At 32.0% G+C, this 18250-nt stretch overlaps 1 protein-coding gene across 9 annotated transcripts in view; it reads right to left on the bottom strand.

Annotated features, from left to right (window-relative positions):
• NLGN1 (neuroligin 1) overlaps positions 1-18250 on the bottom strand; it is an 809144-nt gene that overhangs the window by 427048 nt on the left and 363846 nt on the right. For 6 of the 9 annotated variants that reach the window (XM_077880374.1, XM_077880373.1, XM_077880375.1 and 3 more), the window contains 2 exons: positions 10466-10525; positions 3818-3970 (listed from right to left, as the gene is read on the bottom strand). In XM_077880374.1, the coding sequence (XP_077736500.1) occupies positions 3818-3970; positions 10466-10525 (213 nt within the window). The remainder of the gene's footprint in view (positions 1-3817; positions 3971-10465; positions 10526-18250) is intronic. The other 3 variants (XM_077880377.1, XM_077880379.1, XM_077880380.1) reach the window with 1 other exon arrangement.

Here is an 18250-nt window from a genome sequence, read left to right as displayed (position 1 = left end):
TACTAAGTACAGCATTAGACTCCTAAAATTTGTCAAATCACATGAGCTAGAACTATGAACACATAATTACCTTCAAAATATCCATATCAAGATAAAAGTAACATTAAATTTCCATCTGATAAAAGCCTTGTTTACCTAAATTAGATTTGAACAGTGGTATAAAACTTTTTCATTTTCTCTAAAAATAACTATTAAATTTATTCTAAATTTAAAGAGGCAGTTGAGACACATTTTTTAACACTAAATTAGTTAATGTATTTTTTTTTCATTTCTGAGACTTGAAAACATATAATTTGGACAGTTTCTATTTTCAAAACTGTTAATTGCACAATATCTCATCTTAATGGTGAGCAATTTATTTCATATTTCCTTCCACTTCTTGTCCATAAGCACATATGTTTATCCCACTTACAAGCATAATATTTAATATTATTTCCCTCCTTTAAGGACATATAATCAAAACATTTCTCCCTAGGTTTCCATTACGATACTTTTATTAACTATGCACTATAATTGTTAACACAATTGTTTTTTTATATACTTTAAGGAACTATGCAAGAATATGCTAAATAACAGAGATGAAGAGTTAAAACTGGCTGAAGAAAAAAGAATGTTTAAAACCAGAAGTGAAAAAAAGTCTAAATGTTCACTTGGGTGTGTGAGACTGAATGAGACACAGTTACAGAGACCTCTCAGATGACGCAGGGTAAGTGAGATTAGCAGGCATAGACCTGGAACCCCTCCCCTTTTTTCAACCTTTTTAGCAGCTTTTCTTATGATCATCAACAGCATTTCCAATATTATAACAGTGATAGTCTATATTACTACTCCACAGGAAATCACAAAAGGGTCTCAGTTGACAAAATAACCCCCACCCGTCCCTAGCTTTGTTAGAGCAATGCTATAATAGGAGGTATATTTTCTTCCATGCCATTTCTACGCCAGTTTCATTAATGGAACAGTTCATTGCAGTCAACGAAATCTCTTTTGCAACATGAAATACTTTAAACTGGAATCTTGCCTCTAGATAGCTGTATGAATTTTATTACTAACACATGATCACATTTTTACTTATTGCTAAAACAAACAAATAAACAAATAAAACCTGTAATATTTCTCCTCTGGGATGGCAAATTCAAATCAACACTAATTACATTACCTGTTTCAGACATCTTGATTTTTTTCTGCCGGTCTTCAGAGAGCAATAGTCTTGTAGTTAGCCAAATTATACATTGAACCCCCAAATTCATATCCGTCACATCAAAGCATCCAAATCAAAGCACAGCTCAAGATTTTCTCTAATGTGGGACCAGATCTTATTTTCTACTAATTTCCAGCACTCCCAAATGCAAACTAAACAGCATTGCTTTTGGATCCCATTCCCAAGAAGCCTCGGCTTACCTTGTTACTGTCAGACAAATTATTAACAACAAAAAAGCCCTATAGGCTTTATTGTTGTAGGTCTCCTACCAGATGAGCTGCTGATCTGGTTGTGGTATACCACATATGCAGAGTGTGCTGAAACAAACGGTTCCATAACTTATTTCTCATGAATTACTTCATTTAAATATATTTTCACAAGGCCCAATGCACATTTCAGGAAGACAGTGACCAGGATACATACACCAGGATACAGAACTAGTGTTCTAAGATGTACTTAAAAATTTCACAGAGTTTTGTACTTTATCAGGTTGAGGGGTCTAGAAAGGAACATCTGCTTCTTGATGCTGATTTTTAGTCTATGATGTGTTTAATAGCAACAAAGGAACCAACTGAAAGTGAAATCCTAAACGGCAGTAGAGCAGAACAAGTATTTAGCTAGCACTGAGAAAATCATCCATCATCAACACCAACTGTTTACCATTATACAGATCAAGCAATTGATTGGTTTCTTCATTTTGTAGCTAGTTAGTCTATTGTCCTGCAGTTCAGTCATTTAAAGCATGGTATTTAGTGATAGGATATGAACGTACATATAGGATTCAAATTGAATCAAAGTCAGGCCTTCATCAATTCCGAATACATTAAAAAACAGGCAAAGTTTTATTAATGGAACAGTTCATTTTATGGAATTTTACTTTATGTGAATACAACTAATAACAGAGTGAGGCAACATAAGGTGTGGCTAAAGGATTTTTTAAATAAAATAAATATGTATGATTAAGCCCTTGAAAACACTGTTGTCAGAATGTGGCATTTAATTTTAAATTTTCAATTGGCAAATTGGTCACTGTTTCAGGATTTTCAACTTGAGAAATTTAGAAAAATATGAGAGTAACAATAAAAACAACTGAGCTTAAATAATATAATTAAAGTCAAATTATTAAAATATTGAAAATTCTCACATTAAAGTCTTGCATAAAAACCAAAGGAAAACATTGATATTTAAAATTAAGAAGATGATTATGAACATCTCTATACATCTTTCCAATATACAGTTTTCATTGGTGGGAAAACATTCATTCCTGCCCACTGAAATTATAAGAACATTTGAAGAAAAGCCTGATTAGACACTGTGTGGAACTAGCGTGTTTTTGGAAAATGTTACACAGGTATTTTACACCTACATTTGCCATTGTATATCTATTGTCCACCATACTTCAAATTCAAAATAACAAAGTAGAAAAAGATCAAGATTTCACTTTGTATTGCTAAAATATTTCCTTCCCCAAGACATACAAACCTGACTGGCTAAAGTTATTCTTTTTTTTAATATTTCGAGATTGACACGAACATAGGCTTATAATTACACAGAAGGGGGAAAAAACAATTTTCAACGGCCAAAATATATGATATGAACAATTATTAAAAAAGAGAACATAAATCAAATTCCTTTTTCAAAATCTTTTAAAGAATGAAAGAATGAAGTGCCTCTTTGTTGCAAATAAGAACACAAATTATATGCCTTTAAAAAGTGTATAGTATGTGATAAGACTTTGAGAACAACTAAGATTAAAAAGATAAAAATCTTTTGTGATAAATTCTACTCTTTTAACAAATACTCTTAACTAAAATAGCATAATAAAGGTGCTTTATTAAATGATAATTTTACTCCCAAAGTTGTGGCAATACTATAAATATAAACTTACACAAGTAAAATATCAAGTTTATCTTTTAATAATGGGTTATTACATAAAGCAATATGCCTATTTCAGAGTACTTGATGTTATTTCACAAATAATATTTCTCTAGTTTCCTTCTAAACCAAGGCTCTCCAATTTGATTTGGTTTCACATATGTCTACACTATTGACTTGAACTCTTTATCACCTTGTGAAATCAAATAATCAAATAATTCAGGGTAAATACATTTAGACAAATATATCTAATTATGATCTGACATATTTTTTAAAACTCAAACCTATACCACAACAACAACCATTCCCCAAAACCAGTCCATATGCATATCCTCGAAGAGGATTATAAACTTGTTTCTAAACTCATGTCAAATTTCAGGTCATTTTATGACATTGTAAAAAAGAAAAGTAGAAGGAAAAATGTGTTCAGGGATTAATTCTTCTTTAGACAGGCTCTGCATTTCACAGGGTTTTAAAGTGAAACCAGGAAAAACATTACTCAACAATGTGAATAATTTCACTACCTTTCACTTTCAAATTTTAAAATCAACCCTAGCTGTCTTCCATCAAGCAATTTATGGACACTTATAGAATTTAATGAAAATATCAAAAATTTTGGTTCAAACAAAGTCAACAAGCATAGAACAATGAATGAAACAAAGCAAAGCAAAACAAAACAAATCAAAACAAAACTATCACATACTTCATGGATTAATGGTGAAAAGAAAAGAGACTTCTTACCAAGTACCCCAAGTCGATAGTTGACTGTGATGACGATCACATTGCCATAGCTTGCCAAGACACTCCCATCATATAAATTTCCAGTACCTTCCATGTATGAGCCACCATGGATATACACCATCACTGGTTTGGGACCCCCACTGTCCCGAATATCTGAAAAACAAATGGTTGGCAATTGTCCTTATCCTCAAAAAACACACATCATGAAGCAGAGAATACATTTTCCATTTTAGGGACAAAAGAGCATGATTTTAATATAGTTCTTTAAATTGCTGTTTTGTTAAAGTGTTTCTTCAGCAATTCATATTACGAGCTATTGTGAAAAGAGCAATAGATATTCACTGTTTTCTGGCTAAAATTTTGTTAAAAATTATAAATTGAATTACAAAACTTGGACAAATTAAAAATGAGTGTGAATTTTAGTGCTTTTTGATCAATTTCTAACGTGACAGTAGAACAAGAAAAAATGATAATGGATCTTAGAATTATTATTTTTTTGAATGTCATAGACCTCGTATGGAATTTATAAGCCATATGCTAAGGACAATGTTATCACTGCTATTGTGAATAAAACACCTTGTTTTTCCATTTCTTATTTACTATAAAGGTTGTATTGAATGCATCATAATTAAATTGAATAATTTATGCTCTAATTTGTGAACATAATTACAACACTGTGTTTTAGGTTGCAAGAAGTTTTGTTTCAACTATTCAAGTACCAACTGGCAGATGAATGTTTAGGCAGTAAAGTCTGTACTTTTGTCGTTGATGCACTTAGGGGACTGTCACTTAAATAATCTTTTTAAGTTGAGTCTGGGTTATCAGCTCACTCCAATGACTCTACCCTCTGGAGGAAAAAAGTAAACTAAACTATATTTTTCCCTCTTTGTGTAATTATTGTATTCTTCTTAGTCCCACTTTGGCTCTATGATTTTGTCACATAGACATGAAATAGAATACTATTTCTATTTCTATAACACTATTACTAACTATATCTATACAGCTAAGCCCAGATGCAAAGTGCTCAAATTTAGGATATTAAAGTATCTTCTACAGCTCTGACTTTTAATCAACTGTGTTTACTTTTCTAAGATACTTTGCCCGAATTTTGTAGTTTTCCATAAGGATCTAGAAATAGTATATAAGGGAACCACAGATAATTTTAATTGGTATTAAAAATGCCCTATTAAGAAATAGATGCTTAACTTTATATTGGCAAACATTGTTTTAACTATTGAATTTTGAATTATTATATATGTATGTATATGATGATGAATGCATACATATATAAAACATTACAATTCTATTAATAGTCCATTTTATCTTCTACCCACAATTGAAACTAAATTAGATGAGTGTATTGTCTTTTTGTTAATGCCAATATTAAAAAACATTTAAAAGTATAGTTTTGTTCCTTTGCTTTTGACCTTTTTTATCAAACTTAAATCTCCCACATCTTTACAATTGAGGTTTCAGCTTTCAGAATGGACTAATATAATACAAAATCATTAAAAAAAAAAAAACTGGTGATTATTTGGATGCTGCTTTACATTTCCTGTGAAAAGGGCGATTATTTTTTCTACTGTAATAATAAAATACTTTCCTTATATTAAAAATTCTATTAGGATCAGGAATTGCAGCTCAACTCATTTGTCCAGATTCTCAAGTTAGGTAAACAGCTCATTGCAGAATTTAGAGACTTTTTAAAAGGATTATTTTAAATTTGACTTAATACCAGTATATATATTTACCATAATCCCCTCTCCTCCCTCCAAGGGTGACTTGAGAAGAGTGTCTTAGCTTTTTAAGTGATGAGAGGAGGATACTTTGACATAGAAACTATCCATTAGACAGAACTACATTTAGAAGTAAAAACTAAATTTATTTTCTTCTTATATCCTTGGGCGGGAAAATGGTATCCACTCATTTGTAAAGATTTGGGGGCTTGCGGAGAAGTTAGACTTACACAGAGAAAACAATCCTTTTGACATTTTTAACTGTTCTCCATTTTTAAATGCCTGTTTGCTACATACAGTTTTAGCTTATTTTTCTAGTATGGCTGGCAACCGAAGAAGCAATAATAAATTATTAAACTGAAATCATTAACTGACTGTTCACAGCAGACACTGTACTCTGCTAATTGTATGCTTGTAGGTAGCACAGAGGGAGGCTGTTTCAGAATTCTTCTTTAATTAAAATTACATAGAATTACAAAGCACCAACTGTGAACAGTAATGAAATCTTGGTAGAACCGTTCTGTTCACCTGGAAAACAATACAGTCACACATTGAGAAGACTTGCCACATTTTATATCTAATAACAGAATGAAGTGGACTTTGTTGGGAAACAGTGAAAATATGACAATGCATCTTAGGAGCTATTTTGTGTGGTATCTATTTTTCTTTGAAAATTAGACTTGAAAGAATTACTGACAGTTTGGGCTGATTCTAATTTCCAATTTGTCTTTTCAAATTTCTCAAAGATTTCAGCCTTGTTTAAAAACTTAATATACCAAGCAGTTCTTTTCTAGAAAGTTATATAAAATTCTAACAATGTCTTCTGAACACTATTTCTTTTTGCTTGAAGTAATCGTGAAGCTAATGATATAGGGGTACTAATTATCAAAATAAGTAAAATTCTTGCATATAACAACCCTTAAAATTGCTATTAAAGTTTAGAAAGATGTCATATTTCTATTATAGGATAATTGGAGTACTATGATAGTGTTTTATCACAGAGGTCAATCCTAGACTTAATTTTCTTCATAGTATACAGATCTTTTTGATGTAAATATAAATAGTAAATAGCTTAAATATAATATATGAAATAAATAGTAGTTTAAATTGCATCTATATTTACACTGATTTGAAAAAAAACAGAATCTTATAAACTAATATATAGCCTACTGTTGAATATCATCTGCTAATGCCATCACTTTAAAAAAATTAGGAACCATTATATCTTTAGTGCAAACATATTAGACATACTTTAGTAATTTATGATGAATTTATTAGAGCTAAGTCATGCCTTTAAATTTTGTCTCATATTTTTTTCTCTATAAATAAGGTGGATGTCACCTAAGATATCTGACTTTGCCTAAGCAGCTGCTACAGACTTACTAAAGTTAAAACCACTCTCAGAGACTAAAACACTAGTTCAGGTACAGCAAAAACAGAAATGTTCATAAAGCATGTTTATATTTTCTATTATGTGTATTTTTTTTAGGCTTTGTCAAGCATCTAGGTCTCTGAAAAGAGTGTGATGGTAATAGGGAAATAATACACTGATGGTTATTGTCCTTCTAAATATTTTAGGCTAAGAATGTAAGTTTTTCAAGTTAAAAAAGTGATAGATTTGGGAACTGGGTAGTTGTCTCTATTTTAAATTTTAATAACTGCTTTATCTTTCTTTCTGATAAACCAAAATTTTAAGCCAAGGTAGCAAGTGTCAATAGATCTAGAGTAATTAATGGGGATTTATTTGTGCCTGACAACAAGGGTTTAGAAATCACAATTCCTTTTAATGGTCCTAATGAATAATTATTAGTCACATAAGTCCTTAAATACACTTACTGGTTTCCATTTCCTAAAAAACACATTAAGTTAAATATTTCTCTGATATATTTCAGGATATTTCAAGATATTTTTGTATCTCGCTTTTCTAATTCTCCCAAACTCAGGTGACAACCTCCTTACAAACTAGCAAAAGAATATAGGAGTGTTGGCTAAATATAATCTTAAGTCAAAAAACATACAAAAATCTATAAGAGCAATTTTTAAAAAGTTCTATTTAGAATATAAAGTTGCATTTGGGTATTGAAATATTAATATTAAGATATTCTCAGCACAATTTTAAAAATTAAAATATCTCTTAAATTCCCAAAATAAATTGGCAGAAATGTAGGGTGTTGCTTTGACCCATATTTATCACTTCAGATTAGTCTTTTTGAAACTATGGAAAAAGCCTATGAAATATGTAGTTTTTTTTGGTTATTATAAAAAATGAAAAGTGATACAATTGTGTTTGGCCTAAAGATGGCAAAAGAATAACAGTAGGGACATAAAGAAGAATTAGAAGTATTGAATACTGCTCCCCTAAGAAGCCTTGGGTGAGTTTCAGTGAATGGTGGGCACCCCAGTCAATGCCTCTGGTAGCCTCTGAATGCAGTGGCTGAGATAGGGACCTCAAAACTGAGAAAAGGATTGGAGTTATCAGGGAATAACGGAGAATAAGTAACTTGATTTTTGACTAAAGTAAAAAGAGCAATTTACCAAGTAGTTTATATGTGTTGTTTTATGTCTAGGAGTGATATTGATTCATAATTTAGAACAAATTAAATATGAAAATTGTCTTTGGTTTTTATTCATGCTCATGTCTACAACAGAGTTATAAAAGGAATTGAAGTTGTTCAGACCTTTCTACAAAGGTTTTTTTTTTTTTTTTTTTTAATCCTGAAGAATATTTGAATTTATCTTCCTTCTCTTTGCTGTTTAAACAATTATCCAAAAGGACAGCCCAGAGGAATGAACTCGACTTGAATTGATTGCTCTTATATTCTACACTTCTGAGCATTTAAAAATATTTATTGATTTGATAACTCTTGTGACTGACTGGCTTAGTACTTAACCTGAATACTACCTGCCAATTTAAACACAGGTTTAGTACATTTTTAATGGCTATTTAAAAATGTTAAATGTGCTTCTAAATGAGTAGGTAAAATAGATTCACATTTATAGGGCTTAGCTCACTATGGTGGCTCAGAGGTATCTTTTGTAAACATGTAAATGTCTTACTTGATGCTATTTATCAAAAGAAAAGAACTACATTAAATCTGCAATCAAAATATTTTTTAAATAGGAAAATTATGTATACTAACTTTGTGAGTACTTTCAGAAAATTTAGAGTTTGCAAAGCTACACACTAAGAAGTCCTTCATACTTAAGTATTATTTAGATAACAAATACCTAGTAGTTAAGGATTTTCAGAGGGCTCAGCAAATCTCAAAGCCCCTGAGTAGAAGCAGTCTTCTTAGAGCTGTGAGAACAAAGTCAATGAATGTCTTGAATGTTTGAAAACTTCTGATTATTCCAACAATTATTTTTTGAAAAACACAATTAACATTTTGATATTATACATTTATTTTTTAACTATTTAGCATTCAAAATGATAACTCTTGGACAGCTACAATGATTTATTTCAAATATTAATGACTGCTTTGCATTTAAACTTTAATTTTCTGTTGGGGTACATGGTAAATATATTTTTAATCAGAGGTCATAAATTTTACTTAATCAAAATAATTCTTAAATGTTATAAAAATATTAACAATATAACTTTTAAGCTTTCAATACTTCACCTCTATAATTTTCTTTCTTTTTTTTTTACCTCTATAATTTTCTACAGTGAAGTCGTTAATTAAATATATATCTCAATGAAAATAATTCAAGTTGTTTTGTAAGGATATATTCATTCATAGTTGTAACTAATATAACTAACATTTCTGCTGACCAGCTTGTAGATTATTTTATTTTGGAAAACCATTCTTACTGTATTATTGATATCTTTATGAGACTTAATTTCTAGGGTGCTGGGAGTTACTTTTAAACCAGGGATAACATTACTTATCAGAAAATGATAACATTTTCTGAAATGATAACATTAGTCATTTCTCTAAGAATCATAACTAGGGTAGCATTAAAAAGAAAAGTCCTAATTGGAACCAAGGTGAACTGAAAATATCAGAGGGCCCCTCTGGATACTCCACCTAACACCAGGTAAAGATACACAAAGGAATGAGAAATGTCAAATCAATCTAGCAAATACTTACATGTACAGAATATATCAGAATTGTATGTTATAAGAAAATTAGAAAGAGAAAACAATTTTGATATTAGTGAAGTAGGGAATATTTTATTGCTTACAGCAGCAATGTTTCGAAAATTAGAACACTTCCACTTGCCCGTCTAGAAATGATGTACCTTTGAAATGAAAGGATATCCATCAAATCTTCCCAGAGTACTGAAGTGATTGCACAGTGTTTACCATAGTTATCTAAATAGATAGGATGTCTTTCTTATCTACACAATTGAATTTATTTATATAATATTTAAGCAAATCAATAGAAAACATTTTTTTGTCATATAATTTATATTGCTCAAGAAACACTTTATATCAGCTTTTAGTTGTCTTTCATTTTATTGGGCATGGGGTTCTTTTTAAACAAATACCAAAGGTTAAAAGGAAACACATTTTGATATTGGGTAAAATATTTACATAGATTAGAAAACATGCAGAATGGGTACAGAGAGACTACAGGGGGAAAGATTGTTAGTTCAAAGAATATGGACAAATTTCAGTCAAAACATGGGATGAAACATATCAAAAGTCAGTTCAAGAAAACAAAAAAAATGCCCCTCTTTCTAAAACATTTTAATGGTTGGCATCAAAATGTAAAACTTAACATTCATTTCTTTTAAAAAATTAAAAATGTCTATTTATGTGTAACAACAAGCAAGAAGACAAAACACATCAAAAACGGGAATTAAAAACAACTCTTCAAAAAAAGACAAGAAGTAAAAAAATAGAAAGGGGTGGAAAAAGTGATTGAGGCCCTTGTCATGCAAATAGATTTGGTGGAAAAAAAAATACCTTCATCTTCAGCACCGTCATTATCACCTAAATCATCTGTCTGTTTCTTTGTAAGGGGACCTAGGATTGAGAACGGAGAAATAGAGGGAAAAAAAAAAAGACAATTCAAGAATAAACAAGACTGAGGGGAAAAAAAAAATCAATGTAAATACTAAAATTTTCAAGGGTATTTCCAAAAAGAGCGGGGAAGTGATTAAGTCAAAGTTGATTATCTATTTTTTTTAAGAAAAAAAAAGAATCCCTTTCCCCAAAATATCATATAGAAGATTCGGTTTGTGAATATATCCAGCATAAAAAAATACATTATGGTTTGAAACTCAAGTCATAAGCAAAGGAAATGATATTTCTTTTTTAATATCCACTGCATACAAAAAAGTAAACAGTTTTAGCTGAAAGAACTTAATTTATTCAGTGTCTTTTCTAATTTGAATTGGTGACAACAATAAAGAAAGTAGGCCAAACTCATCTTTAATTTGGGACAATATAATAACATTAGAGAAAACAGAAATATGAACACTTTTAGGGTGTTTTTTTCTTTTTGCTCCTAAATTTTTTGTAAGAGCATTAACACTTGGATTTTACACATTTTTATATCATACATTTATCAAAACTGTGACTTTTTAAAATTACTTGTCATTAAACAAATATTTCCCCATGTGTTTTAATTAAATATTAGCTGTGGATTTAAGACATTTGCAACCTGCACAAAAGTATGAACAGATAATCTCAACACTCTGTAGAGCAAAGGTACCATCAATAGAAGTCAGTGTTTACTTATTAAGTTAGTTACAGAGTCAGGGCTTACATTTCATAAGCAATTTAGTAATATAACAGAATTATGCCCTCAAGCAATTTCATGTCCAGTATAGTTATTTATAAAGGAATCATGTTTTAGGATAATAATTGTATTAAAACACTGTGAATGTCTAATAAATGTTTTATTATACTTAACAATGCTAATTTGCTAAAATAAAGGAGCACACCAAAGGGGAAGTCAAAGGCCATTTGAAAGTAATTTTAAGTGTCACATAATAGACATATTCCGCACACACAAAAAGCAAGTGAAGCCCCACATTTCTTTTCATTTCTGCAACCATTTAATTTGTATGACATTTCATAATCCTCATGCAAAAAGCAATCATTACAAACACAGGACACTCAAGTTAAAAGACAGCCAAACACAGCAGTAAGCAAGAGAATTTTGTCATGCATAAAATAACAGTCATAGAAAAAGGAAGGGGGGAAAAAGACCGAAAGTTATGTATTGATTTCAATAATATAAATAGAAAAGAAGCAGGCATTAACTGTAAGCATATTTCTTAGGGAAGGATTATTAAACATTTCAAGAAAGACTTCTGAGTCTTTTCAGCGATTACTGTGCATTATGTTTGTAATTCAAACTATACCTATTATCAGAACCCTCAAAGAATGAAAAATACCATCCCAGAAAATGGAAAGGAGAAAAAAATAAAAAGAGACATAGTCCAGTTATGTTTCATCAGCTCAGAGAAACAGCCTTGAAAGATAGTAGTAACTGGCAAAGATCAAAATATTGGACATGGAGAAATTAACGATGTAACTGAAGGGACCCGTTGACTACTCAATTGAAAGGTCATCATTTCAAGGTCATTCCAAATATAGACAGAGGAGCTATACACAATAAATTGAATGATACACTTTTATAGTCACTCTTGCAAGCAATCATTCCATTAAGAGAAAACCTAGACGAAAACAAGTCTATGTTAATTGGAACTCAGTCACAAGTTCACAGAGAGCTACATTTCTTTAATACGACCCTGCTTGGTGCAAAAAATACCCTGAGTGTTACTGGATATTCATGCAACAATGTTGCTACATTTCTGAAAAATAGAGATAGTTTTTATTTGAATTAAAAAAAAATCACTGTATCAAAAACTATACTTGAAATATTTCCAGTTCTAAAATATCATGCAAAATATTAGGCTTAGAAAATTATGTTTTCAAGCTTTTTATTTTTCTTTAACTACTGTAGGCAGTAAATGAACAGACTTTAACACATATGATTTCTTGCATTTCTATTTTCAAAGTTGCTATATGGAAGTTATAGTTTGATTTACTGGTTAGCAACACATATTTAAATGCAGTGGTGGTTATTTATTGCTGCCCAAACCACTATCTACTTTCCGGTTTTAGTTAGATTACTTAATTTGCTGAATTCTTGGCTCTATTAAGAAACTGCTAGCGTTAAGTTCAAAACATGTTTTTTGCTGAGTCAGCAGTTCACTAACTTTTGGAGACAGATGTAAAACCCATTACAATTAAATTAAGTCACTCCTGTCACTTTGTTCAGGCCTCTTTTGAACAATTCAGATGAAGTGTCTTTCTTTCCTGTCCTAGGGTACCCAGGCAATTTACAGGACTTCTTGATGAAATCATTCAGGTTCTACAGTCACGCAGGCAGTAGTTTTACATATTTTGCACACACACACAGAATTGCTGGTTCTTGGGGCTGCTGGGTGGCACTGTTGGTCAAGCACCCACTCTGGGTTTCTGCTCAGGTCCTGATCCCAGGGTCGGGAGATAGAGCTCTGACCTGGGCTCTGCTCTCAGCCTGGAGTGTATTTAAGACTCTCTATTCCTTTTCCTCCTTTTCTGACCCTTCCTCCCTCAAATAGATTTTAAAAAGAAGAATTGCTGGTTCTTGGGTCTGCACAAGATGTAATAGTAAGAGAATTTTTTATTAAAACATGATCTGCTTCTTGTTTGCAGGTGGGACACAGATCTCAGTTGCTATTTGACTCTGGGTCTGCATAAGTAGGGGAGCCATGGAAACGATACTGCATATACAATGAGACAACTCTTCCATGGACAGAATGGTTGAATCACCCTTTATGCTACATTATTTATGATCACTTTTCCTACTCAGGAAGCTGCATGCCTCTTAACTTTTGTGGGATAATAATCACAGACATGCCCAGTATGGAACAGCTCTACTGTAGTAAATCTGGAAAGTTAAAAACAGATAGAGATATTCAGCATCATAAATAGATGGGGACATCATTATCTTAGAGAAAGATTAAGTCAAATTCTCCCAACAAAAGAATTTCACTTACTGAATACTAAATAAAATCTCATTATTGTATGATATTAAATTGTTCCCACAGTATGGGTTTCATAATTCCTGCATCACTGGGCTGGGTTTTCTTAACATCGAGAGTTGTTTACACATCTGATTTTTTGAAGATTCCCCGGGAAGAAGAGGGCTGATAACAGTTTTTGGCAAAAATGGTTATAAAAAGAAAACAAAACCACCAGATTTCCTTGATCTCATATGCCTAAAGGCATAGGGAACAGATATTTGAGAGTGTCCAGCATTGCAAATTGAAAATCTCAACATTGGTTTCTCTAAGGAAGCTTCCAATAGAGTAAACATATGTTTACGGTTCACAGAAACCGATGCCTACATGATCTCAAGATTCCTTATTCCCAGGCTGGAAGGAAAACAACCATTGCTTTGAGCTCCCTTCTTTCTAGGAGATGAGCAACTCTAGGTCATTATTAGTTTATTCTAAACTGACATAATTTGATATAGTTACTGATGTTAAATTTTTTTAATTGAAGGAAAATATAGTAAGAAGTGACTGTCATTAATTTCCTTATGAAAATTAGACAATTACATTTTAGAGACCATGTATTTCCTATAAATTGATTAACATTATTTCCCCAAAGGGTAAATAAAATCATTTATCCTTCAGCAAAAATACACAGCCACGATCATTAACAACATTCCAACCATAGCTTATGCTTCTTTTAAACTACAAACAGTGCATTTTCAATACTAGCAGTTTAAATGGGTATCTTAAAGCACCAAAATATAAAGTGAATGGGCCCTCTAAAACCTGGAGAAGTGATTTATTTTACCTTGAAACTCTATAGGATCTGTCCTCCTTGAGGAATGCACACATAACTCTCATTAGAGTTAATAGGAAAGTGGACCTCATGTCATTTTGAAAGGGAGTGAGAGTAATTACTATATTTTATATCTCCTATAGGCAATAAATAGATTCAGTGGGGAAACAGCAGGACTAGGAAGGTAAAGGGAATTCCTAATCATGAAGGTAAAGGGAACTCCTAACCATGAACTCTGAACTCATTTAAATCCCAAAGAGTTTCTTTGCCTTTAATATAAGCATAATTCAAAATGTTGGCCTTTACAAAGGACTTATGATGCAGTCTTATATTTTAGGATCTGACCACAGTGCCTTTTATTTTTTTAAAAAAAGGAATAAAAATATCAGCATTTCTCTCTAGTTAACCGGAGAATAATTATGAGGCCTCGAAATAATTACTATCCACCCATATTAATGCCGCTTTTTATCATTCTCTTTGATGAAGGGCTAATATACTTTAGGTCTCAAATACATTAGAACTGATTATAAATTCCTTCATTATGGGTTCAATTCAGCAGAAATTATCTGTACTTTGTGTCACACATATCTGCAAAAGGCAAGCAGGTTGAGGGTATTATTAGCTCCTGACTTAGGAAGCTGGCCATGAGAAATGTGTCCTTCTTAGGAGAACAAGTCTTTGAAAATTTTAGGATTATTTAGAGCTCCAGGCTCCTGTGAGTTCCATTGTGATAGGTGAAGAGCCCTGGCTAATGACCTTGCTCTATTCTTTCCCCACCAGACTTGGAGGTAAACTGACTCCATGGAATTCCTAAGGCTATTTCCACAGAATGGGGAAATTTAAGGATGTTGCCATTGGAGGCCATTTAAATCTTTCCAGGAATATTCTTAGTCTTTAAGAAACTAGAATCAATAATGTAAGAATCTAATTATGTCTACTCTGGGTGTAAGACAATGTCAGAATTCAGGACATTGACAATAAAGACAGTAGTGTGTTACTGTATTTGATTTTTTTCCAAATTGATAAACATTAAAATACAATGACTCAAAGAAATCAGTTATCACAACAGCTGGAGTTGTTAAAAAGGTAGTAAATTTTACCTATTGAAATTTGGTGAATTTTATATAACTACAATACACAACTCTTGAGAATACGGAAATGAGTGAAAGTGACTGATTCAGAGTAATACTCATTAATTTGATATTACTATATTAACTAAAGATTATCACACTTTTTAAACCATCAATTGTATGAATAAAGAAATCATAGCTGAAAATAATTTTCTCAATACTTTTTCTATTGTGCAATGTCACAAATATGCATTTTGAGAAAATAAAAATATAATGCAAACTGCTGTGATGAAATATTGGAAGCAAACTTCGAGAGAATTCATAGTTTTTAAAGAATCTCTATCTGTGTGAATTTTGGTGGCTCTACTATGCCCTGCATGATGTTTGAGTATCTTTTCGGAGAGCTACCTGTTTAGGCTAGTGGTTCAAATGCTGTAGAAAGGAGCAGGTTCCAAGGGTATAAAAGCAGCAGACATGCTCTTTGTTTATTTTTGTGTTAGAAGAAAACACCTACGTGAACAAAAAACAGATTCAGTTCTTCAGAGGCAGAGCACGCTTAAAACATGACTTTTAGGGAAAAGAAAATTTGATGTTAAGGTCAGGAAAAAAGGAAAGAGAAATTTTGGATCCAATACATTGAGAAGAGCTCATTCATATTAATAAGAAAAACAAGTTGTTTTTTCATAAAATTATCTTTATTACAATACTTTGAAGTCAAAAGCAATCCTGTCTAGAACAAACGTGATAGGATCTGGGGAAATATTTTTAAGTAGATAAAAAGTAAGTAAAATAGGCTAACTCTTAATCTGAGCATCACTAAATTTGCACAAGCTCATTATTTTTTTAACACTACATTTGTTTGATTTTTTAAAAAAATGCACATGCAGTATTTTATAGCATGAAGAATGTCAGAATAATGCCCCCCTCTCATTTGGAGCAACGTAGCTGTATGTTGTATAAATCCTGTTGCACACTGTGAAATCATAGTCTCCACTGACCTGCCTTTCCACATATTATCCAGAGATGTGCCTGCGTATGGTGGGGACACAAGTGCCACCAGATGCTCAGAGCTCTTTCAGTAGGGCTTGAGGACTGAGATGGCACCAAGAGTCCAAATTCCTTGGCGTGGCTGCCAGTATTTAGTCGTCCAGCTTTTCCAAATATATATTATTCCAGATCCCCAGTGTACATGGTGAGCAACACAAGCAAGACCCTAGCCCTCATGAAAATTAATCTCGTCAGATAAAGAGCCATTAAGTAAATAATCACACACAAAAACACATATTTACAGATGGTGTTAAGAAAAAAAGTCTTGGTGTTCTGAGAGGTTGTGCAAGGTGACCTAGCTGAACCTAGGAGATCTTCATTGAGCAAGTGCAATATAGTCTGAGGCCTGAAGCATAGCTCCATTCTAAGCAAGCAAAGAGGCTGGGAATGGGCAGGTAGGGTGGAAAGAAGATTCCAGCAAGAAAGGCCCTAAAATTAGAGGGAGTCTGGGGTTAGTGAGACTGACAAAGGGAAACAGAGAGTAACAGGAGATGAGACTGAGGTGCAGCATCTCTAGCCTGTGGATTTTTGTCTTAACCCTAAAATCAATAGAAAGGCCTTTAAAGGGTTTGTGCACACACTGACAAATTCTTCCCTATCTGAATCTTAAAGAGAAAATCAGAAATGGGTGAAGTCACTCCAAATCACAGGGCAGAGAATATTTTACACAGAAGCCTGCGTTATATTCTTATCAGATGAAAATAATTTCATTAAAAGAAATTAGATGATGGAAAAAGAGTCTATAACTGTTCTCTATTCCTTGTTTGCAAATAAGATTAATATCACCAAAAAGAGAAATCTAAGACTCCAGCATATCTAAAATTTTATGAATATCTTAAAGTTTTTTATTAAGCACATATTTAAAGTTATATTCATTTTGCTTAAAAATTAACAAAATGAGAATTAACATATCTTAAGTACTCTTATATTCAGAAAAAGATAGATATTCTGCAGATGATTTTTACTTGGATATCAGCCCCCTTCTCAGCATAAATGGAATGGCCACCAGGTCTACTTCAAGGTGAGTTTTACCTCCCCTATAGGTTTTACTTCCAGAATTATAACTTCCCTCTGCTTCTCCAATTTTATTCCTGTCATGTTCTTCCAAAACTCTCTATTATTGGCCTTGTCTGTGGCCATATTATCACGTGCCTGAATTATTGCACTAACCCCATAGTTATTGCTCCCACTGTCATCTAGACTCTAGACTGTCTCCCAAGCCATTTTGTATGCCATAGGTTTTTAAAGTTGCAGATAATAATAGTGGCAAACCCAAAAAGAAAAAGATTTAATCACCATCAGCTAAAATGTACACACATTCAACTCCTTCTAAGACTAAAATTGCAAGCGTTCCAAGGGAACAGGAACTCAAGAGCGTATACAAAAAACTTGTACTGTGAATTTTAAAATAGCTATAACAAGACAGATGAAAACTAAATATAGTTTAACACTCATTTTGATGTTTTAGAAATTCATGAGCAAAAAAAGATTTTTTTTATTCAAAATGGAAACAAGTCATTTCAATTTTTAAAAAAAAATGCAGTTCAGATTAGTGTTCATTAAACACCATTTCCATTGTTTCATTACTTTAAAATTTTATACTGTTTCTTTATTATTTTAGGCTAAATGACCCAGAGTGAACCGTAAGACTCTCCTCAATCTTTCCAGATTTTATCTCTTCATTACATGGCTTTACAAAATACATCTCTTCTGAATTCTGCCAAATATTTAAAGAGAAACTAATACCAGCCTTTCTTAAAGTCTTCCCCAAAATCGAAGA

This window comes from Canis aureus, chromosome 31 (genome assembly GCF_053574225.1).
Source record: "Canis aureus isolate CA01 chromosome 31, VMU_Caureus_v.1.0, whole genome shotgun sequence".
Taxonomy (NCBI): domain Eukaryota; kingdom Metazoa; phylum Chordata; class Mammalia; order Carnivora; family Canidae; genus Canis; species Canis aureus.
Note: the sequence above shows the minus strand (reverse complement) of the source record. Positions and strands in the feature narration are given on the sequence as shown.